This window comes from Platalea leucorodia (assembly GCF_965183815.1).
Source record: "Platalea leucorodia genome assembly, chromosome: 4".
NCBI classification, from domain to species: domain Eukaryota; kingdom Metazoa; phylum Chordata; class Aves; order Pelecaniformes; family Threskiornithidae; genus Platalea; species Platalea leucorodia.
In genome coordinates this window covers 20,048,775-20,072,283 of record NC_138826.1, presented here as the reverse complement: position 1 = coordinate 20,072,283, position 23,509 = coordinate 20,048,775, and the positions used below count along the sequence as shown (strand labels likewise).

Below are 23,509 nucleotides of genomic sequence, written 5' to 3'. Positions count from 1 at the left end.
ACTAAGTGTTTCAAGTGTTCACTTTGTAAAATGTCAAAGTAATTGATCTTATTTTAACACAGGACAACACTGTAACTACCATTAAAAGAAAGTTGGCAGAAAAGAACTCTAACAAAGTGATTGAAAGCAGCCAATTCAAGGATTGTGAGGAAACTGTATTGGAAGTGGGAAGAAAACGTTGCTTTGAAAATAACCCTACTGTGGAAGAAGAGCCACCTACAAAGAAAGGTACAATTTCTACCATCCCTCAACACGGGGTCTTCCACAAAAACTTGATTACTATTCCAGAACAGAAGCAAAAAGTTGTGAAGCGTAAACATTATGTTATGAGGAGAAAATCTACTATGTTAAACTGTAAATGGAAGTAACTGTTATGTAAATATCATCTGTTTTGCAGAAGGTCCTATACTGTTCACTCCTAAATGCTTAAAATAAAAGTTAGTTTTTAGACTCTTTCCTTTCTGCTGTTTTTTTCTCATCTGTAAATGTACTTGTAGACTCAGCTGTAGTTCTTAAGCAATTTCTTAACAGTTGTTTTTGTACTAAACTTGCTGTTGCTGGACTTCTGGGAAAGTAGCATCTCCTGCTCAAGTTTTTTAAAATTGTCTAAGCCAGCATCAAAGGTGTCAATGACTTACTGATTGTTCAGTCATACGGTACGTGCTGTGAAACTTGATGTTTCGTTCTGTATGCATGCTGTGAACACACCAGCTCCGGTCAAGGTGACAGTCCTGGCAAAGGAGAAAAGCTTTCCACTTGAACAGAAGTAAAATTATTTTAAGTGCACAGATGGCATATTTTGTGCAGCTCTCATGTTTGCACTTGCAATCCTTTTGCTTTCCTTGCTTTATCTGTGAGCTTACCAGTCTTTTTAGAATGAGGTGAATAAACTAGCTGCAGTTTAAGACCTTCAAGAATAAGGGTGAAACTTAAAAGGACAGCACTACTTATGTTATCCATTTCATTAAAGTCTATTAGTCAGTGAGATTGAGCTATATGGGACTGACTTGTGAAAAGTGGTATTTGTAAGATCTGTCTGTCTCTAACTTGACTTCAGGACACAGCTGGGCTTCAGTTTCTCATAGAACTATGGAAAGAATCTGCGAAAGGAGAATGAAAGGTCTTCCCTTTTGTGTCCCTTACTTTCTTGCCTTCCTCCTGCAGAATAGGTGCAAGTAAGAAAATCTTCCAGGCATTGTTTGGGTGAGGATGGGATAGAGAAATAAGATGAAAAATGGGAAGCAGAAAGTATCTATTCCCATAAAGAGGGATAAAACATGTTGAAAGGAGACTTGTCAAATTCACATGATCACAGAAACCTGAGGATACAGATGGTGAATAAGCTGAATGCTGGACTGTCATTCATCACATTCTGGAGTGAAAGAACAAGGGAACACTCAATCTAGTAGAAGATCAGTTTAAGTTTATGGAACAAAGCATTTCATGCAGTGGGTAGTGAACGTCTAATATTTGCTGCCCTAGAAGGTGGGAGAGGCAGATAACTCTCAGATTCCAGGAGTGGTTAGACAAGCTAATGAACAACAGGTTCATACGTAGATACTGAAAGGGTTAAGCAGGGATGTATTGTCTCTTATTTCTCCAACACTTCCAATTGTTCTCTGTCAGGAAAAGTCCATAGGAAGTGGCTGGGCCTACCAACAGTAGTAAAAGGACGTAAAATATTAGGCTAGTCAACTGATGGTGTGTGATCCAGTAGAGCATTTCTGATGTTTGTACATCTTGTTCAAATAAGTGTAATTTGAAGTCTTTCTTAAGACAAGCTTCTGTCTCTGTACCAGATGCATCTCTGATTTGTCTCTACCATCTTCAGCTGGGATGAATATTGGATCCTAGCATGGCCATTTGATGGTGCCACCTATATAATTGTTACAGGAAGGGGGTGGGAAATGAAGCTGATGTAGACTTCTTGATATACTAGATAGTAAGAGGTTTGTTATAATCTCATGACTGAAGCTCATTTAAACAACCAAAAAACAGAAAAGTGATATCTGTTCTCAAACAAGAAATTAAAGTGGATAACTAACAGTGCCAATTAATGTCAGCACTGAGATTTTTCTGTTGGGAAGAACAGGCTCTTTAGTCATGTTAAATATGTTTCTTTTGTGGGCGTTGAGAATACAGGGCATCTGATTTAAAAACTGAGTTGTTAGATGCTCCATAATGATGAAGTTTGGTTAAATGTAAGCATATATATTAATATTCTCATTAAATGTACTTGGCACAACAGAATAATGAGCACAGCTACACTGTGATGGCTTTCTCTTAGAATTTAGGTATGCTAGTGGCCTGTGACCAAAGTTTATTTTGCAAGAAGATAGGTTATCTTGTCTTGAAGTTCACGTTTTTGTACTCTTCTCTAGGACTTGCCTGCCATGTTTTGGGTGGGGCTTTTTCTTTCTTAGTACTTCCTACATAAAAAGCTTCTGAACTGAATGTCATGTATCTTCTTGCACTAATATTTGTCCTGCTTTGCTGCATGACTGTGGTTGTCAATACAAAGCATCTAGATCACTTCTAAATCCTCTTGTGAATGATCATACCCTTCTTGCTATAGGCGTTGGGCCAAGATCTACTACTTTTTTCATCTTGCCACCTTAGATCACAAAATATGTCTTAAGATACCTCAACGCCTCTCCCTTTTAGCAAAGTATGTAAAAATCACGTCCAGTGTGAGGAATCTGTAGTATTTGGTGTGGTATGTTTTCTTGGGACTACACAACTGAGCTTTCAGAGCAAACCATCTCCCAGTCCAAAATTTTTAATGTTGTAGGATTTGGAAGCATGGCTTTATAAGCCAAAGTAAAGCTGCTGTTGTGTCTGACCCAGCAGGAACACTTGATATGTCTGATTAGAACAGAAAAGAAGAGGTACAGAAAAGCAGGAGGAAAAAAGTGTCCTGTGGAATTTGATCACTCTACAAATAATCAAAAACCAAAACCTGAATTGAGGTGGAAAACACTATTGCTAATGCTTCAGTATGACTGTTTGCTAGTGACTCTATAAAACTTGTTGGATCTGTTCAGAGGATGTTTCCATGCAGTACACATGTACCCATGTGCTTAATGCTTCCAAAGTGAGACGACTGCCAAACTCCACCTTACTGTAGTTGTAGTACGCAAGAGAATCCATAGTATCTCCCTGGAGTACAGAGTTGTGATGGCCTGATCCTTAGAGATAGTCAGGCTTGATTTTAATACTAAAACATAGCATGCATGTTACTAAATGGGCACGACTAAATTCTAAAACACTTGTGTGAAATACAGCTGGAGTCAGTTTTGAAGGTGGTGAAATGCATGTGATTTTTGTTAGAATCACTTATTACTTAGGGAAAAAAACAGTCTTAAGCTAATAAAATATTTACAGAAATCTGGAGTTGTGATGAAATGTTGTACATCTTTCTGGGAGAACTTTACACACAACACACTAGGTGTGGGCATAAATAATTATCCTTATATCTAGTTTAGAAACCAATTGAAAAAAGAAGAGAGGAAGGTCCCAGATGCTAAGTGAAAAACTTGTGCTGGATTTTTAGTTTCATTTTTACAGTAAGGGGATAGTGAGTATGAATGAAACTTCTCAGAGAAGTATATGATACCATTGCTCTTCTAAATGCAGAATGGGGGATTGATGGCTGTATTAAAGGGATTGTTGAACCAGTGAAGGTGGAAACTAGATATAACTGAATGTTATCTAGCTCATAGGTATTACTACATACTAGTAAAACTAGCTAGATTTTTCTACTAGTGCAGAGTAGAAGGCGCTAATAGAGCCATTGCAAAGTGTTCTTTAAGGCTCCTGAACACCTCTTGCTGCAAATTATGTCTGGAAGCCGAAGAGGCACCTATTGCTTGTTAAACCATTCAGAGGGCTTTAGCTACTTCAGGACTTCAAAATGCCATATGGTATGAGGGTGTGGTTTTCAGATGGTGACTGTTTTCCATATAGTAATTGCTATATGGTATTGCTAGTGACTTGCCCTGTTGATTTTAATCAACCTGAGCTGTATGGTTGGTGTTTTTTCTTTTTTTTTTTTTTTTTTTTTTAGGAGATATGAAGTACAGTTGGGAAGATGACTCTCTAGAGCAAAAGAGAACTGAATACGTGAAAACAAATACTTCTGAGAACTATGCAGAAATACTAGCACTGAAGGAAAGAACTGAAACCTTGGAAGGTCAGCTAGCTGCACTTGAAGAACAATGCAGAAGAGAAAAAAACAAAAAAGAAGAGTTCAGTGGGCAGATAACAAACTTGCATCTCAAGCTCTCTGCTTCTGAAGAAAGAGCTTCTGTTTTAAGTGAGGAACTTCAGCAATGTCGAGCTGACTATCAGGAGATCGTTTCTGAACTGGACAAACAGAAAACTATAAATAGGGAACAAGAAGAAAAGATTATTCAGCTAAATAACGAAGTAGAAGGTGCCAAGCAAAATATAATTGCTAAAGTGTCACAAATTAAAACAATGCAGTCCAAAGCAGATGAGTTGTATAAATCTTACTTAGAGTCTTATGCTATGGATATTGATTTAGTTGATCTAAAGGATTCCTTAGACTCTCACAATGATGAACCAGAGAGAGGTCAAATGAGTCCTGTATGCATGCAGTCCCAAACTGCTTCTACAGCAGATCCGAGACAGGAGAGCTCCTTTCACTGCAGTGTTGAAAGCATTTGGGAAGAATGCAAAAATATTATTAAGGCGTCTTCACAAAAAAGTCATCGGATTCAAGAACTACTTCAACAAGTTGAAGACTTGAAGAAGGGACTTGGTGACACTGAGAATTATAATAATCAACTAAAAATAAAATTAAATGAGATTGCAAATCAAGATCATCAGTCTGTAAAGGAAAAAGATCTTATGAATCAGTTACAAGAGCAAATCCAGAAGAAAACACAGGATTTTGAAAAACAGGCTGCAGAAGATCACAGAGTAATTGCACAGTTGAAGGAGGAAGTTACCAGCTACAAGGGGAAAATAAGAGAGCTTGAATGCCTCTTGGAGGCTTTTAGAGCTAAAGATGACAGCATAACAAAGTTAGAAGAAGTACTTAAAGAAAAAGAATCTATTATTTTAAATCTAGAAAGTAATGCAGTAGCTCTGCAAGAGAAATCTGCCAATTCAGACAAAAAACTGAAAGAATTAAATGATCAAGAAGCAAATCTGAAGGAGGAAGTTGCGCGGTTGATGAACAGCTTGGAGAACATGAAACGTTCTCTTCAGGAAAAGGAGAAAAATGAGGATGAGCAAATACAATCTATAGAATTGTAAGTAAATAATGAGATAACTCATAGCCCTTTGAGAATAGACTAAAGTTGAAACTACCTTCTGTGAACGTCAGTTTATTTTGACATAACACATTTGCATGTTTATGAACTTTACTAACCAAACTGCTTCTTTAAGAAAGTTTTAATACACTAATGAATTTTATATTTGCATATTCTGCTGGCTATGTTTTCCTCACCTGTTTGCATATTCTTTCAAAAATATAGGTCTAAATCTTGTGGAACTATTGTAGGGGGAAACAGGACCATGCAAGGAAATGAAGAATTATTTGGGAATTTCTAATAGTTTTATGTTGTATACCCTTTCTGGAGGAAATGACATATAGTTTAATGTTATATCCTGTAACTTGTATAAAAGCAGGCAATGTTTTCTTTGGAAAGGACTGAATGGTAAAAAGGAAAAGAAGAAAGAAAAAAAAAAAAGCCTAGGGAGTAAACAGTAAACAGCTGGTTTTGGTAATAGTTATTCTAGGGGAACGCAGTCTACGATAAGGAATTGAAGGAATAATGGTTGTAGGACTTCCCTCGGCCCCCTCTACTTTTTAAATCTTTAAGAAATAAGAGACTAAATGTATCTGAGAGATTGTATTTGCTATGTGGTAAGGAAATTGCAATCATGTAAAAATAGCTTTAAGATGCTATGTAGCCCTACTCCTGACTGGGGTTTCTTTAGTGCCACATCTGTAGGTACCTGTATATACTCACTCTAAAGTATAATTTAGCATGAAGGTCTGGGGATCCTCAAGCCTGTGCTTGTAAAGCTTTGAAAGATTTTCCTTTTGTGAGGCCTTGTTTTGTATTGCCAATTATAGAATCTAAAAAACCTTCTATTAGTTAGTTTTAAAGTAAAAATCCATGATGTCTTACTATAAACTTCTTAAAATAAATATGACCATTTAAAAATAAACCCATCAAACTTCTTAATTAATTCATAGCACTTGTAACAGCAGTACTTGTTGCAATGTTATTGTTTTTTCTGTTTTCTTTTTATTTATTTTGATCCTTACAAGGTCTGGGATGTAGATATCAAGTTTAAACTACTTGATATTAATCTTGTTCCTTTTGTTACTTTGTAGTGACACCTAATAGTAAAAATGGTTGCTCTACTGTGCTCAAAAAAATAAAATTAAAAAAAATTTCAGTGTTCAGAAGTGAACGTGAGCAGTTTGTTACTTCAGAAGAAGCTGAAATCCAAAAATAAAATTATAAAGCTTGTCATTGATCTGATAGATCTGTGATTCTATTCATGAATAAAATCAGCAGTCAAAGAGCCTGAGTTAATGTGTAAAAGCTGTTTCTTTGAGATGTGTAACACTAATGTTATTTATGTCTCTTAATTTCTAACACAAGGCTACGTAAAGATCTTTCTGAGAGCTCTGCCCTTGTACAGAGTTTGAAAAAAGATTTGCAGAGGAAAGAGGAAGAATATACAGATGTGAAGGAGAAATTTTCTGATGCCAAGAAACAAATTCAGCAAGTACAAAAAGAGGTTGGTAACCATGGGCCAAATGTTTCTTATGCAAGTTTATGCTTGGTGTTCTGTTATTAAAACTTGTTTTCATGAATCTCAAGCTACGAACGTTAAAAGTGATTCATAATAAAGCTGTTTTGAGTGATACATTTAGAGTAATAGCGAATCTTAAGTTATATTGCCATTGAAACTGTAAGCTAAAGATAAGATGATGTCAAAACATGGATTAGTACAGGTATTGAAGGGGGAAGTAGATTTTATTAATACACTTGAAAAAGGTCTGTGAAAACTATGGCTAATCTGGTTATGGAGGACTTTATGATCTTTATAACAGTAGCCTTACGTTGTTATTCGTGCTGACTTCAAAGCCTCAGGCTTCAGACTTGTGGAAAATGCTGATCTCTGGGAGGAAAAGATGGATTAATCAGAAAAGGAAAGTACTAACTTCTAGCGACTTTTTAAAGTCTGAGCTATGTTTTCTGTTAAGGTTGGGGAGAAGAAATAAAAATATGGAATAACTTGTACTGGTGTTAATTGTTAGTATTTAGTTATCAAGCAGTAGGATTTCTTGGAACCTCATGGGCTATCACAAGAACTTAAAATCCAAAAGACTATTGCAAGAGTTTGGGCTTGAAAGTTAAGCCTTAAAAAAGTATTACTGTCTTCCCCAGCAGCCTAACATTTGAGGACCTTTTCCTGTCAACATTCAGCGTATAATCCTCTGTTTGAGAAGTATCAAGGAGTAGATGGGATCACATGACAGAAAACTTTTTTTTTTTTTAATAAGGACAACTGAATTTATAGTTTGATTAGGTTATTTCCTGGTGTTGTTTTGGATTCCCCTGCCAAATGTAATACTCTTTTCTATAGTGAAAATCCTTCTCTAGGAAGGATGTACAGTATAGTGCACTTCCAGCCCCTGAAATTTAGCTAAGGTGCTGACAAAAATTTGACTCTTAATTAGTTATTTAGATAACTTACAGAGATTGTAAAAGGCTTACAGCTAAATGTTAGCTTTGCTTGCTGTCTTTGTGCGTTGTTACAGGTGTGTACAATGCGATCTGAGGAGAAATCCCTGAGGAACAAAGTTAATGAACTTCAGAAAATTAAAAACCAGTTTAGTGAAGAATTAGAGATGAAACAACGCACAATCCTGCAACTTAAAAAGGTATTTTAGTTTTTAAAAAATCAAGAGCAAGTAAAATTTTAACTAATTCATTAATGAGGCAAGTTTTCCAAGCAACAGGGGAAAGCTTATAGAAATTGGGGTAAAAATAAGAGTAGCCAGCTGAAATTAGTTTTAATGGATGAAAGATGTTTAAACAGCTTCTCACTGCAGGACATTGTCAAATTGTTTTAAATAGAGTAATCTACCTAGTAACTGCCGACTTAATATCTGCAGATATTCTGATTAGTGACACTTAGATATGTTAGTGACAATGTCTTCCTCTAAACACCTTTTTTTTTTTTTTTTTAATCAGCTTGAGTGCTCCTTCACACTATATGAAAAATTTATTTATTCTGGACCGTTTGTCTTAAATACTTTATTCATTACTTATTAAAGCTCAAAATGAAAAGCTACTTATTTCTAGCATGTATATTTGTTTCTTTCAACACATTTTCTTTAATTTGCTTTCAACGTGATATTTAGGAGCAGTTGAATAATGAGAAGCTGGAAGAAATCTCCAAACAGTACGAGAAAACACGTAAAGGTCAGAAAAAGCCATTATTGTTCTTTTGGGGGTTTTTTTTGGTGTTTTTTTTTTCTTTTTCTTTTTTTTTTTTTTGGTGTGGAATGGCAACATAATGAGTTGTCATGCTGTTAACAGATTTGGAGAATCTTGTATATTTATTTTAAAATATTGAGAAACTCCAACCTGGACATTAAAATGTTACAGTCGGGAACTAATTTTTATTGAATCATTATTAGCAGATATATTTGAAAGCAAAGAAACAGTCTCAGAATTAGCAACATAAGCCCCAGAGAAAGTGTGGATTTGCTGTATCAGTGTTAACTTATTAAATGTTGATATTTATTTGCCATTTTAGTTGGCTGTTTTAACAAAATCAAGCACTGAAACATGAACTAGCACAATAACAGTTTCTGCAGGTTTGATAAACGTTTAGCAGTTGAACAGTCATTAGTTTCTCATATAATACAAGCCATAGTATGACTGATGTTAACACTGAAACACTCACCTAAATCAAGTTGATGAGAATCACTTAAGAACTTTAGATTTGGATCATTCAGTAGAGATGCTCTATTTCTTTCTAGTAGAGTTTTTAATCTCAGGGAATGGGGGAAATGACTTGTAACAAAGGCACTTCGGGAGAGAATGGTGGGAACTAGGAGGGGACTCATCTGTAAATTTATTTTCAAATCTTCAGATCTGTGTGCAAAGGAAAAAATAATTGAAGATATGCGGATGACATTAGAAGAACAAGAACAGACTCAGATTGAACAAGATCAAGTGCTTGAAGCCAAATTAGAAGAGACCAACAGATTAGTTTTGGGTAATCTCTCCATGGGAAAGGGAGCAGGGAGGCAGAATTGTTTTGGATATATTATGGTAGCTGCTTTAAATTTCTGTTTTTATTTGTGGACTGTTATTTAGGCATTAATTTTATGTAGCACATAACTAACTGCTAACTGTTAAAGGCTTCTGTTGTCTCTTTGTGGTCATAGCTGATAAATCCAAGTAACTTTAGTGGAAGGATGTGAATGTGGTTAAATATGCATCTGAAACTGTACATAAAGTAACCTCATTTTGTGTACTGACTAGAACTGGAAGCGTGGAAGCAGAAATATAGAGAGCTGAATAACCAGAGCAATAATGACTGGCAGCAAAAGATGAGCAAAAACGAGGAGAAAAACATAAATGAAAATGAGGAATTAATAAAGCTGCAAAAAGAACTGAAGGTAAAATATGGTGACGTAGTTCATACTTAGTTTTAAAGCCATAACTTTGATTTAGGAGTCTAAATTTCTTTCTGTCACTATCTTCAAGAGCTAGGGCATGATATGGCAAGTTGTTAGAGCGGTAAAGGAAACCTCCTCTAAAAGCTGCAGTGCACCAGTACAGCGAAGTCTGGATGCAGTGTCTTTGTAATATATAGCATCACTGATGTCCCATAATAGAGTGCACTCTTCCCTACGTTATGCTACCATGGATGGTGCTTATGTAGTTGGGCCCCTTGTACAGTTGTATTAACCAATCCAACTCCTGATATCTGTTCCGAACCTCTTTCCTGTCAGTTGCTTGGGCAACTAAATCAAACTCTTTCAAGATTTTGTGCTTGTTGTGTGACCTGTAAGCCCTTCCTGTTCAGCTGAGGACTTACGTCTAATTCTCCTTGGATTAGAAAGTAGACTTTTTTCCAAGCAGCTTTTCAGGTGCCTTCTGTCTTATGTGGGAGAATGTCTGACAAGAGGTTTGATTGTGATGGAAAAGGAGGCAAAGTTGCTGTGGATTGAAGTGATGTTCTTGGGTATGCACTATCTCTGCCTACCATTCAAATTGCACTGCATTCTTTGCCTTTCAGTCTTGAAGTAGAAGTAAGTTTTCTAACATGTCCTGTAAGGCAGCATAAAAGTTTGGGAATTTGTAAGTTAAGAGTCTCTTTACCATTACTTTTGATGTGACTTTTATAGTGTTTGACTTACCGAGAGCATTTGTAGCAGAAAAAAATTCTGTTCTATGAAGATGCACCAGTCTGAATAAGAAGTGCTGAAAATTGTTAATTTTTTTTCAATGGAGAAGAACAAATGAGAATGTAATACTTGTGCTTGGGAATATGCTGGAGTAAAACTGTGCTAGTATTTCTATTATCTTTTTGAAACGAATTCATTTAATGGTAATCTGGATTTTAAGACTTTTTTGGTTTTTGCTTAATCTCTACCTATGGTTTTATTTCTGGTTTCATTAAAATAGGAAAATGAGGCCAAGTATCAAACTGATAGAAAGAAATGGATGGAGGAAAAAATGGTACTCATAAGTCAAGTAAAAGAAGCTGAGAGCCATCGCAACAGAGAAATGAGAAAATCTGCAGAGGACAGAGAATGTCATGTAGAGCAGCAGGCAGAAATTGTAAGTGACTGGAGGTCCCAGCAGAGTCCTCTAGTGTAACTCTTTAGTACAGAGCAAATCTCATGTCAAGTGATAACAGGGTGGGCACTTGAGGGTAGCTGGCCTTTGTCAAAGTTCTCTCACTTTATTACATGCCAAAGCCTAGATGAGATCTCAATATGAAAAAGGAAGAATAGGAAGGTCACAGAGTGAAAAAGTTTAGTATGTAATGGAAGTTAACGTGTCTGTTCCTTTCTATCCTATCACTACCACCATCTCGCTAAGAATTCTTTAGACTTCATCTTGTATGTAAAACACCAATAAGTGACCTACGCTTAAATGAATTGCTACTTAATGAAGCTAAGAAAACATACTTTTAGAAGAAAAAGGCAAGCAGAAGTTGACGAACAAAAAAGCTGGTTTCCAGATATAGAGTAAAAATACTTGGTCAAAATGCTAATGGTTTTGCTACTACATCGCTTTCAAAATAGAGTGGCTGATACTTAATAACAAGGTGGATACCTGGCCTGTTCCCTGGACTGTGTCAAGGTTGTAATTTCTTAAGGATATGAAATTATTATATGAATCTGTACAATCTAAAACTATATGTACATCTAGAAGTAGTTAGCAATGACTTTCTGGACCTGCAATCAGTACAGGAGGATGTTAGGACCTTAGTACTACTTTCACTTTGTCTGTGAAGTTGCTGGCTTGAGACTTGTTAGTAGTAAAATCACGAAGTAAGCAAACAGGACTGGTGGATCTTAACAAAAATTCTCTTCACAAAAAGTATAAATATAGATACAGATTTTTCTAATTGAAGCATGGTTTGCTTTTGCATATTTGTAGTGAAACTAGTTCTGTGTAGGCTTTTTAAGATCTACATAGGCTCTCAAGTTTACTAAGGTCATAAAATAGTACTAACTGTGTGAAACCAAACTATCAGAACAGTTCAGATAGGTTAGAATTGATCACCATTTCTACACACTGTTTTTTTCCCCATTTAGCAAAGACTTACTGCGCAGCTGGTAGAAAAGGACTGCAATCTTCAAAAGTGGCGTGAAGAAAGAGATAAATTGGTAGAAGCTTTGGAAGTACAGCTCAAGACTTTGGCTTCTAACACCACACAAAAAGATAAAGAAATAGCAGAACTGAAGCAGGCTGCACTAAAGGATTCAGGAAAGGTCATCTCTCTCTCTTTCTTGTTCCTGTGTGATTTTTTTATTTTTTTTATTTTGTTTTGTTATCCATTAATTCTGCAAAACACTATGCTTGCTTTTTGCATTTTGGTTCTATTTTTTATTCTTAAATACTGTTGTATTGAAACCATTTCCAGCTAAGTTTAAAAAAAGCTTTGTTTTTTTTGAAACTGAATTTGTAACAGTAACTGAAGTTTCAAAATACTTAGTAGTTCAAATAAACACTCAAGTCTATTTGGTCCTTTGATTGCAAAGTTAGACTGGAAATCTGAAACACCTATCATACGTGCTGCCTTTTTCACAGCACCAAGGACTTAATGAACAAATAGGAGGTGAACTTCTTATAACTCTACATAAGTAGAGTAAAATAAAAAAATTTGCAGTACGTCTTCCCAGGCAGTTATATGACTCTTCTTCACTTTGAATAGTGGCCACTCATACATGAAATTAATGGCTTTTTGTTGGATAGCTGACTGGTTTAGCCTGCAATTCTAAAACTATGCCACTATGCTAAGTAATCATAATGATGCTTGTGTATATGTTAATTTCTTTTGCCAATCCTGCAATTTGTGGCAATTTTTGCTATGTTTATTAGGATAAGGAAACTGATATAGAAGAACTAAGAAAACAGCTGGCTGAGAAAGATGACTTTATAAAGGAATTGAAACAACGCATTAACCATGAAAGTCTTCAGTCTTTGGCAGAAGTACCTTTACCTGAAGAAGGACAAGATAAAATAGATCAGTCTGTAAAAAAGGAGGTATGTTTGTTATATTTATAGAAAGTATGTGCTAATGATATATTGCTAATAACTTTTGTTATTTTTCTCAGTATATATTTCAGCAACATTGGGAATCTCTCAAAAGTTATTTTTCATAGTTCTTCATACTTTAGCTATATCTTCAGTTCTGAATTCTTGTTCATACTTTTTCTCTCCCTCTTTCACACTCGCTCTCAGAAAAATAGTACTTTAGTTAATAGAATACCCACCTCTCTCTACATTATAGAGCTTATATATCTGAAGGAAAAGCTAGTTAACTAATCCAGGTTCTAGAGATTTGAAGACATAATATTTGTGGTGTCATCTCAATTTGCTTATGTCAGTGTAAAGGGGATTCCAGCTCAAACAACTTTCATGATATCACCTATAGTGTGGTAATAGAGATGATTCTGTAATTAGAGCTGCCAGCCCATATGGGGGGGTCACAAGAACAAAACAGTATCTTGCATCCCACTTAAAACCAAAACAAAACAATATTTGAAGTTTACACAAAGAAAAGATCAACTTTGCATATTTCCTGAACAAAAATTAAAAGGCTTGTGACTGTACTGAGACTCCTGATTCTGACTGAACCCTTGTGTGCTACCTGAATAGTACTTAATGAGGTAGTTCTCCTGCTAAACTGAATTAATGCTATGTGGCTCTGTTGCTAATTAATAATGAACAGGGCTGAATATGGGTTTCCTAGCAGTCCCTTCCCTGGCCGCTAGAAGATGTGATTCTCCTCTTGTTGCAGAACTAGACTGAATGCCCAAATGCATTTCTTCATCTCTTTGCTGTCTACTGACAAATAAGACTGGCTAGTTTCTTACTACTTCTTCACTTCAGCTAGTGCCATATAGATAAAGCTTGTGATGTATGAGGGAGGACAGAATAGCTCTCGGAAGGGTTACTGCTTCATACAGCTTAGTAACAGTAGCTAAGAGAGCACCGTAAAATTAGTTGTTTTTTCTATGAAATCAGTTATACAGAAGAACTGTTGTGAACAATTGGTGCTGAAGTATTTACCTCAAGACAGTAACAACAATACTTGATGTTCTGAATGAGGAGAGGCTGCTAACAGGATTATCACATGAGAAACTGTTATGGTGGTGTTGAAGTGAATGGGGTAAATGTTTTTTTGGGGGGAAATCAAATAATTCTCAGGAAAGATAGTGGAGATAAAGAAGAAAAACTAAGGTGATTTGGGCGATGTGTCTCCTGCTTTGTGAGGAGAGGCTAAGAAGCTGGCACTCTGATTAGGAGAGGTTAAGGCCACCAGAGGGTTATGGGGCTGAGGCTTACAAAATCATGGTTGTGGTGGGTAAACAGAAGGCAGAACTGTCCTTCCTAAAATCCTGCAAGAACTGGACAGCACTTGGTGAAACTAATAGGAGATAACTTTAAAGCAGTTAAAATAACATATTCCTATATGATGTGGCTAGTGATCTTCTGGAGGCGGTGGAAATGGGTACTGTCAGCAGGGATTAGAAAAATTTGTAGTAGAAATCCATAAATGTATTTGTAAATGGATACTCTGAGGATTAGGCAGAGCTGTACCCTCTGACACTTCTAATGCAACAGCTGAGAGTGCTGGGAGAGTATGGAGGGAACAGATGACAAGGTGGCCAGGATCACACATGTTATCCCTAAATAGCATCTCTCTTTGCCACTCTCAGAGGCAGAATGTTGAACTAGATGGACTGTTGGTGAGACCCAGCAGGGCACCTCTTATGATCGCATTGTGAATAGATGTTGCTGACTTAAACTTGTGTTGTCTTTCAGCCCAGGTGTTCATTAGCTGTCTGCCTTGAGCTTTTATATTGTAACTTTAGAAAACTCAAAATATTTTGAGGTTTACAGTCTAGCATAATCTTTATTCATTCTAAATATTTACAGTTTATGGAAAAACAAAGCAAGACTAATCTTATAGCTGGACAAAGTATTCCAGTGAGATATGATGAAGTTAAAGAGAATTATTCATTATCTCGATGTCCTAGCAGTGCCTCTTCATTAAGTGAGGTTGGTATAAAACTTTCAATTTGAAAATTTTATGCAGTTTTATGGATTTTGCTAAATTCAGAATAGGGAAGAATGTGTCCCGTTGCCTGAAGAATTCTAAAGTTTTATTCTGCAAATCCCTTTCTTGGTGATCAGATCACCTGATTTAGTGGCTTTTGGTAGAAATAAAAGCTGTATAACATAATCATGTGAATAATTAATTATATCCGACTTCAACTGTGTGCTCTTGAAAACTTACCTCTCACCAATGCTTATGAAGTGGCTGATTATTAGATAAGTCACCTGAAAAAAAGTATGTAAACTCTTTTAAATGGATGAGCAATACCAGGGCAAATGGGATTTGCTTTCTTCCTCTGCAGGATTCCTGTGTGTAGCTTTGTTAGCTAATGATACTAACCATTCCTATGTAACTTTTTGATTGCTAACTCTTTCATGAAGTAGCAGTTGTAAAGAAAAATGTTTTTATTAGCTGACTCCATTCTTGGGAATGCAGTGGTGCTGATATTCCCACCCAAAATCCCAGCAGAGACTATTGAAGAAGGTGGCTACCTTTTGGCTTTCCATGAGCTTTGATCATTTTCCTTTTTGGGAGGAGGAAGGTACCCTTCAGGGTGAACCAGCATAAGAAGCAACAGCAGCTAGTCTGTTTGGGACCCTGTTAGCAGCAGCAGTAGCAGCCATGGGCTGTTTCTCACCACCAACAACCCCAGCAGCCCATCTTCATGTTGCATTCGAACAGCTGCTGAATTCATTTTTGTGTGCTAGCCAGCAGCTGAACTGCTGCCACAGAGATGCAGGAGCTAGGGAGACCATGGCTCTGACTTTCTTGCTGGTTTTGCTGAGAAAAACAGGGTCGGGTGGATGGTGGAAGGTAAGTGCTGCTGGGGAAGAAATGTTGTGCAAACTGACAATTTCCGTCCCACCCGCACTGTGCAGCTCTTGCAGCTTGGCTGTAAGCAGGTACAAGACAAGGTCTTCAGCTTGCAGGCAATGGTGCTGCCTGAATGCCTGCTCTTCCTCCAGAGAGCAGATAGTGATGTAGAAGTTTCTCATAGGTTGAATTTGGCTTGTAGCTTGCCAGCTGGACCTTGTTACTTACACAATTAACTTCTCTAGTGTAAAAGAGGACGGGAAAGTTCCATAAAGTAAGCTAGAGAAAGATTATACTTTCCGCTCAAAAGCTCCTGTTACTGCCTAGTTCCTAAGGAGCAGCAGAGTTAAGATGAAGAAAATCATGTCGATTCTACTACTGCTAGCTGTGAAAACCGTGACTAGCTGTCTCTGCACTTGAAGAAAATTACTTGGAAGCAAAGTATCAGGCTGCATTCAGCAAGGAAAACTTTAAGTTCTGTGATCACAGATAGAAATGTTAACTTTTTAAAATTTAACAAAAAAGTTTTAGAAAATAAGAGTTAAACTCTGCTATAGTTGAAGTAGATTTCTTGACTTCTATTATAAATGTTCCAAAAGCTAACAGCTGGAAAACGGAATGCTTACTTTGCAATCCACTGGAGAGGAACATGTATTATAGTTTTTTAACTCATAGTTATTTTAAAACTTGTTTTCTTAAATTTTCTATATGCTTGCAGGACCATTCAGAAATTGTCCTTGACTCTTCTGAAGTGTCCATGGAAAATGGAAAAACTAGTCGGTTCCCAAAACCAGAGATGGAAATCCAGTTCACACCTCTGCAACCCAATAAGATGGAGGTGAAGCACCAAGGCAGCACCTTACCAGTTACAGTTAAAATGCTTAAGCCAAGAAAGAAAAGGAAGAGTGAAGAGATGGATGAGGTATGACCTAGACCAACCAACAAAATACATTGTGTGGTTTTTCAATGTATTACTCTGATCATTTGTTAAAATCTTATCTTTATCTTCTGATTCTCACTGGGATCCTAAGGATCCTAGGGTATATTTAAACACCACCACCCTCACCCCACCCCCGCCAAGTGATAGATCTTTGGCCTGTGTTGAATAAGGTCATAGACTTCAATTTATCCAGACTCTGGCCCCTTGTCCCTGATTTGCACTTTCTCTTTACCTTTTACATTTCTCTCTCCCTGCTGGTACCATTTGCCCCTGTCTCCAGCTCTGATCTGTGGGATTACAGACCAGTTCTATAGCATTGCTTCTTTTGATTTAGGCAATCATTGGTATCAATTATAATATCTTCTAATAGGCAATTACAAGTTAAGCCTCTGGGCTTAATCAATGCATTTCAGAGTTTCAAGACCACTTCCTTTGACTTTATTTCTCCAGCCTGTTTTCTTTGATCTTTTTGTACTTAGAGGGACTATACAAAACTAATTGCACCAGCACCTGAACCTCCCTGTTTTCTGTAGACCTTAATTCCTCTTTAATTTCTTCAGTTGTGCTAGGTTATATGCTCCAGCCTTCTTAATGTGCTGTGGTGTTTACACATGAGACTAAGGCTCCACAGCAGTTCAAGGTGGTAAAAACTTCACTGCACCTACCTGGACTGCGTGTTTCTTTCCTCTGCATTTTATCAGCATTAGCACCAACACAGCTATCTCTAAGACACTTACAAAGGCTATGAAACCCTAAGACCACATTGTGGTGGTACTTACATACTTGTGATCCTACTTGGGGGTCTTATAAATCTCTGTACTTCTAAGGACTTTTAAAGCTGACAGGTGAGTATGAGGGAGATGACCTGTAGATGATTTGGCTAGGTGGTAAGTGATCTCTTTCAGCGAGTGAGCTTGTCTCTGCTGGAGAGTGAAATATCAGATGCTTTTCTAGCATTTCTCATTCAAGCATTCCCAAGTGATATATTTTTTTTAATCTTTTAGTAAAATAAGGGAAATAATCACTTCAGTGATTAGTGTTCAACAGTGCTTCAACAAACTTGTTTTGTTAAACCTGGATTGCAAAAGTAACTGTTAAAAGCTGTGTGAATTAATTAATCTGGAATTCAACACTTCATTCTGGAATAATGTCCCGAGTTGATTTAAACTTCTTGTGTCTTCAACCAATTTTCTTCGAGAGTAGTATTCTCTCAGGCTGCTGGAAAAGTAGGTGTAAAAATAACCACCCTTCTGAAGGCACTGAAAAAGTACTGAACCTTATCTACAGATGAATATATTTCATCTAATGTACTTATCCATGTTTTTAAAGAAGACTGTTTTATGAATCCATTTAAATCCTTTCATAATGTAGTAGTCCATGTTCATACCCTTATGGGATAACATTTAGCTAAGTAACTTTTCAATAACATGGAACCATGGAACTAAATTTAAAAGTACCTTGTTGCTCTCTTATTCACCTGAACGTTACTCTTAAATGTTATTTTCATGTTACATATGCCAAACAGAAATAGATTATAAAATGACTCAGTAACTTTAACTGTCACAAGTCTACTGAAGACACAATTTCTTTCTTAAATTTCCTAAAACTGAAAAGCACATTGTCAGCACTAAAACTAAGGACTGAAGGGAAACCTGTGGTGCTAAAATAACCACATACTGCTCATCTCAAAGTTTTAAAAAATAAAACAAAACCCCCTTGTTTTTTTAGAAACAAACAAAACCAAATCTTTTGCAGAGACTCCCTTCTGATTAAACAGAGAACAAAATGCTCTTTCCCTTCTTTCTGACACTTATTAGTTGGTATGGCTATCAGTTATCTGAAATCTCTTGGCACCACTTCACCATATAGAAGATGTCTTTTAATGACAGCTTAACAATGGTACTATGCTACCAACCTGTTTTTATAGTTGTCACCATAAATCTGAATTTACATTTAGATTTATTGAGTCAATTTCAATTTATGTATTCACTTGTCTTAAAGCCAAAAGTATAGGAAATAATGAAGGGCAGAAAATAGCAAATGTCACAATGGTTTGAGTACAGGTATTTCTAGTTCCCTTCCATAAATTTGTTTAGCGTTTAATTCACATTTGAATAGCTACCTCTATTCAGTATTAGCTAATGCCTCTCTGCTGTTAGTCATAGCATTTAAACAGTGGCTGCTTCTGTAATATAAATAATTGTTGTCCTTTCCAGAAGAATCCTAGTTAAAATTTGTCATATTTATTTTCTTAGGATTTTGTGAAAAGTGAGAACAAGAAAAATGCAAAACCTGCTGTGACTGATTCACCTTCTACAAGCAACAAGAAAATGGTTTGGTTTTGTTCTATTTTTGAAGTTATTTTGGCCTTTTCTGTAAAGGTGAACTTGTGAAAGGAGCAAACATTCTTATGCAGCAGTATCTTATTCTTATCTATGTACTTGAATGGCATTCTTAAACACTTATGTTGTCTTCCTACTAAACTCTATAAGCTAACCAAAGAGAGTAAGTCTGTATTTGCCAAGAATGTGTACTAGCTGCAGTGTACAATGATTCAAAGGGAAGAATGTTGTATATTGAATAGTTATGAAGACTAGTTTGAACATACTATTAGCACCTGTGATGTTATAGGCAATGCCTTTGAAGTAAAACTGAGGTTCATGTCTTCTATATGCATGACAATTATAAAAAGATGATTTGAGGCCTTAGTAGTAACATGGGCAGGTTCAGAGGGTGGGTAGTAGATTTATTTTCCCCATCAGTTTCCTCCTGTTTTATTTATAACTAGAACAGCTTGTCTAATGAAATACTCTACAACTTTGAATCTACTTTTTTTTTAAAGAAACTGTTTCCTATGTTACTCATGCCCTTAAATGTATTTGACAATTTTTTTTCTTCTGGGTATAAAAAGAGATTGTCTACATTGCTTACTGGGGTAGTATTATTAGTATAATGAACAGAGTTGTCAGTAGTAAAGCTCAAAATGTCAGCTTGAAAATAACATTGAAGCCAAATAAAATAGAATTAAACTTGAAGAGAAGTCAATTTTCAACTTAAACAATGATCTTCTATTTCTGTACAGATGTCTACTACACAGTCATTTAGAAAAGAATACCCCTTAAGAAAGCAAGAATCTACTTCAAGTAAAAAGTCCGCTAAAAAGAAAGATGGAACACTACAAAAAATTGGAGATTTTTTCCAAAATTCTCCTACTATTATTCACTCTAAAGGTTTGTACAGAATAAGTAAGGCTTATTCCATGTTCTCTGGGCATTGTAGAATGGCTGTTTTTTGCTGTAATCTATTAATGTATATGTTAAAGGACATGTTCACTGCATTAAGTTGTTCTTTTTGTTTATGAAATAATGGAGTCTGAACTGGGGCCTGCTATATTGAATCTTGCAGAGTAGAAAAAGCTGTCTTGATTGCAAGGACCACATGGTTCTAAAGTTTAGGTTAAGTGTGAAAGGTAAACCAGGTGGAATGAAAGGATGCAGTGTGGAATATGTACATATAAATTTATCATAAAAGCAATGATAACTGCTAAGCTCAAAATGTCTGAGTTACTTTATTCTTGCTTACAGTAAAATAGTTAAAGGCATTTCAGAAACTTGCCCTACTGCTCTAAAAAAAAAAAAAAATCAAGAGCTGAATCCAAACTTCAAACCTTACGTTGTTCTATAAGCAAGCCCTCTTCGCCTCCCACCCCCCACCCCACCCCCCCGCCCCAACTTTGTTTCAGTGGAAATTGTATTAATGATTTTTTTATGTATGTATGTGGGAGGGGAAGATTAGTTCTACAGAATCCTAAAGCTGGTGTCTCATGAAAATATTTGGAAGTCTTCAAAAAAACTGACTATGAAGCCATTAATGGATTTCGTTAAGTTTAAGCATAGCCTTGAGAAGATTAACTGCTAGGACTTTCCATTGAAGAACATATTTTCATTCTTTCCTACAGTAAGACATGATCTTTGAGTTGCTGTGTTTGTTTAAAAAAGATTAAAATTAGCAGAGGCCGCAAGGAATTGCCAGCGTTAAAGTCTAAAAGACACTATAATTTGGTTGATTAAAACAAGGTCACTCATTATTCAACGTGGACAGTTAAATTTAAGATCTCTGTACCATCTTGAAAACTTGACTTGCTGCAGAGTACATCTTACTTATCTGCAGTGGAATTTTTAAAATTTTCCAGGTTTGTCAGATTTGTTCCATGAGAACAATATATCATTATCAATAGAAGCCAAATCCAGACTACTCAAAACTTCACCCTGAAAATACTTAATTTGAGCAGATGAATTCTAGTTTGTAACCTTTATTACCATGTCCTGTATTTTTTTCCTCTTTTGCATAACTTAGTATTGTTTGGTATTTCTTCTTTCCTTCTAGCTCATAATAAGCATTATCATTCATTTATTTTGAGGTGCTCAAAACCAGTAAGGCATTGATTTACAATAAAATTTTTCTTTTAGCAAAGAAGCTGATGGCAACAATAACCTCTCCTAAGTCTGCAGAACCAGAAGGTGTCAAAGAAAACGAGCTCAAGCCAAAACGAGCTAAGAGAAAGCTGTATTCAACTGACATTTCTTGCCCTCTAGATATCCCTGCTTCTTCAGTAAGTGATTACAGGTTACTGTTCTGTCCACTGTAATGTATTTCTGTAATCTTGGCTTAAAATAAGCTATTAGGGGGACAGAACAAACCTGAAGGTCTGATCAAGTAGCAGAAGAGGTTTGAAGTACTGACTTATTTTTTGATTCTACCTAAGCAGGAATGTCTTTTCTTCCTGCTGTTTTACTTAATTTTCTCTGTTTTCTCACCTATCTTCTCTGTGTTTGACTGCTGACTTACCGTGTAGGTGATAGAGCAATCATGGAGATATCTTTAAATTTGGATCCATAGATATCTTAGTTGTGGTATGTGGAGGATTACTTTTTCCTCTACTACAGCAATTAAGTCTTAAATGAACACCAACTACTGGAAAAACAAATTAAGTGTAGCGTAAAGGGAGAATAGAAATAGAGACCATTAAGGGATCCATAGATTTGGAATAGTATGATTGAAATGCTAAAGATAAAGGTCTTGCATGTACAATTAACTTTGCAGGGCAAGTGAGCACCTAAGGTAATTTCCAATTCCATTTATGCCCAGCTGATATTTCGGTTACTTTAGGATGTGGATACATCCATGCTTTTCCAAAGCACAGTTTAGATAGCCTTCTGGCTGTGCTTAAAGTGTATTGCCCTGTCTAAGCCAGGTTTTCCTAGTAGCTATAGTGCTGAGCATACTCTTGCTCTGTTGGAAGCACATCTCTTCATTCTGTTCAGTCCTTTCTTCCCTTTGCTATGGTGAGCGTTTGCCCATATTTAGATATCCTATTGAATTTTCTGTAAATTGTACGAATAGATGCGGCAGAAACCAAAATGCTGTCCATAGGAGGATGAAGAAAATGCCAGAAATGCAGAGCAAAAGAAGCTAAGAGGCTTGGAAGTGAAAGGAAAAGTGAAAGACTGAACCCTGTGAAGATCAGAGAAAGCTAAAGGAATTTAAACTAAAAACACTTCCTGTTTCACAAAATGAGTATTAGAGATTAGAAGTGAGAGCTGCTTTCAGATCACATTTTTCTTTGGACTTTGGTATTTGTTTCAGCAAAAATGGAATTTTTTATGTTTTCAGTATTTATTGCTTATTATGATGCACTAAAATGGTCTCTATATCCTGGAGACCTCTGACTAAAAGATAATAGGCAAATTTCATTCTGAAAACAGCTTCTGGGAAAAAACATGCTCTTGGTTACATGGGTCTAGAAGTGCATGTCATTTGTCTCTGGAAAAAATGCTGAGTAATTCTTGAAATATCATCTTTTTCAGATCTTTATAGAACAAAAAGAGAAGGAAAGTGATCATCTAATCATCAAGCGACGGCTACGATCAAAAACAGCTAAATAATCTTGCAAAAGCGTGTTTGTATTTCCTAGTTAGGACATAATTCCATTGTGTTATTTCAGCTGATTGTATATAGGAGGTAATAGAAACTTAGTTATGCTCCAAAGTCTGTATATAGCTGTATAGAATTGTTCTGATGTTTTCCAGTTCTGACTCCATTAAAGCTGAAATACTGTTCAAGAAATATTGTGTCTGTTTTTTTCTTTGGAATGGTGTCTTTGGAAGTGTTCATAACTTACCCATTGTGCAGTGAGATATATGCCTGTGTGGAATGGTTTTAAGTTGCTTTTTTCAGGCGGCCACTATAATTACCATAACTTTGAGTGGAAAAAAATGAATACACATCAAAACTTGTATATCCTTAAATTCTTTAAGAAACTTTAACAAAAATTCTGTGAAGGGACAAAATTAAGGAATTGGCACTATGTGGAGAAATATGATGTTTTTCATCACTTGTGTGGTTTTAACTGTCTTCTGTTTACTCTTCTAAATTAAGTCATTGATAAGCATAATATTCTTTCTTTGGGGATTATAATATCCATAAATAATTATAATCTGCTATTAGAATTGACCCACTCTCAGACATTTGACATTTTATTCTAACCATCCAGTTTGCTCAACTAGAACAGCTACTTTTTAATGGAGTAAGTTTTCAGCTTATAATTAGTGACTGAGTAAACATTTAAAACACTTTTTTGGTTTCATCAATGTAGCATTTACTTAAGTCACAAGCAATGACTATATTTCATAGGATTTTGCATTGTTTGAAGAACAGTACTGGTCATCTTTCAGAAAGAGCTGAAATTACTTCGACAACAACCTGCTCTTGACATGGATGAAGCAAGACAATCCCAGCAAGTGATCATTTACTCTAACTGCTTGCTCATGTGGCTTCCTTCTTTTTTATTTTCTTGAATTAGTGCCAACCATACAACATTGT

General features: G+C 36.1%; 1 protein-coding gene across 1 annotated transcript in view; it reads left to right on the top strand.

Annotated features, from left to right (window-relative positions):
* Positions 1–22,572, top strand: part of KIF20B (kinesin family member 20B) — a gene marked incomplete at both ends in the record, with an annotated part of 39,855 nt that extends 17,283 nt beyond the window's left edge. Inside the window, 16 exon segments of the mRNA XM_082309131.1 lie at positions 63–228; positions 4,067–5,279; positions 6,648–6,786; positions 7,814–7,936; positions 8,420–8,480; positions 9,157–9,282; positions 9,552–9,688; positions 10,701–10,856; positions 11,843–12,019; positions 12,630–12,794; positions 14,694–14,816; positions 16,406–16,609; positions 18,883–18,966; positions 19,710–19,857; positions 21,097–21,239; positions 22,495–22,572. Of these exon segments, the coding sequence (XP_082165257.1) occupies positions 63–228; positions 4,067–5,279; positions 6,648–6,786; positions 7,814–7,936; positions 8,420–8,480; positions 9,157–9,282; positions 9,552–9,688; positions 10,701–10,856; positions 11,843–12,019; positions 12,630–12,794; positions 14,694–14,816; positions 16,406–16,609; positions 18,883–18,966; positions 19,710–19,857; positions 21,097–21,239; positions 22,495–22,572 (3,243 nt within the window).
* Positions 22,573–23,509: the final 937 nt, after the last annotated feature.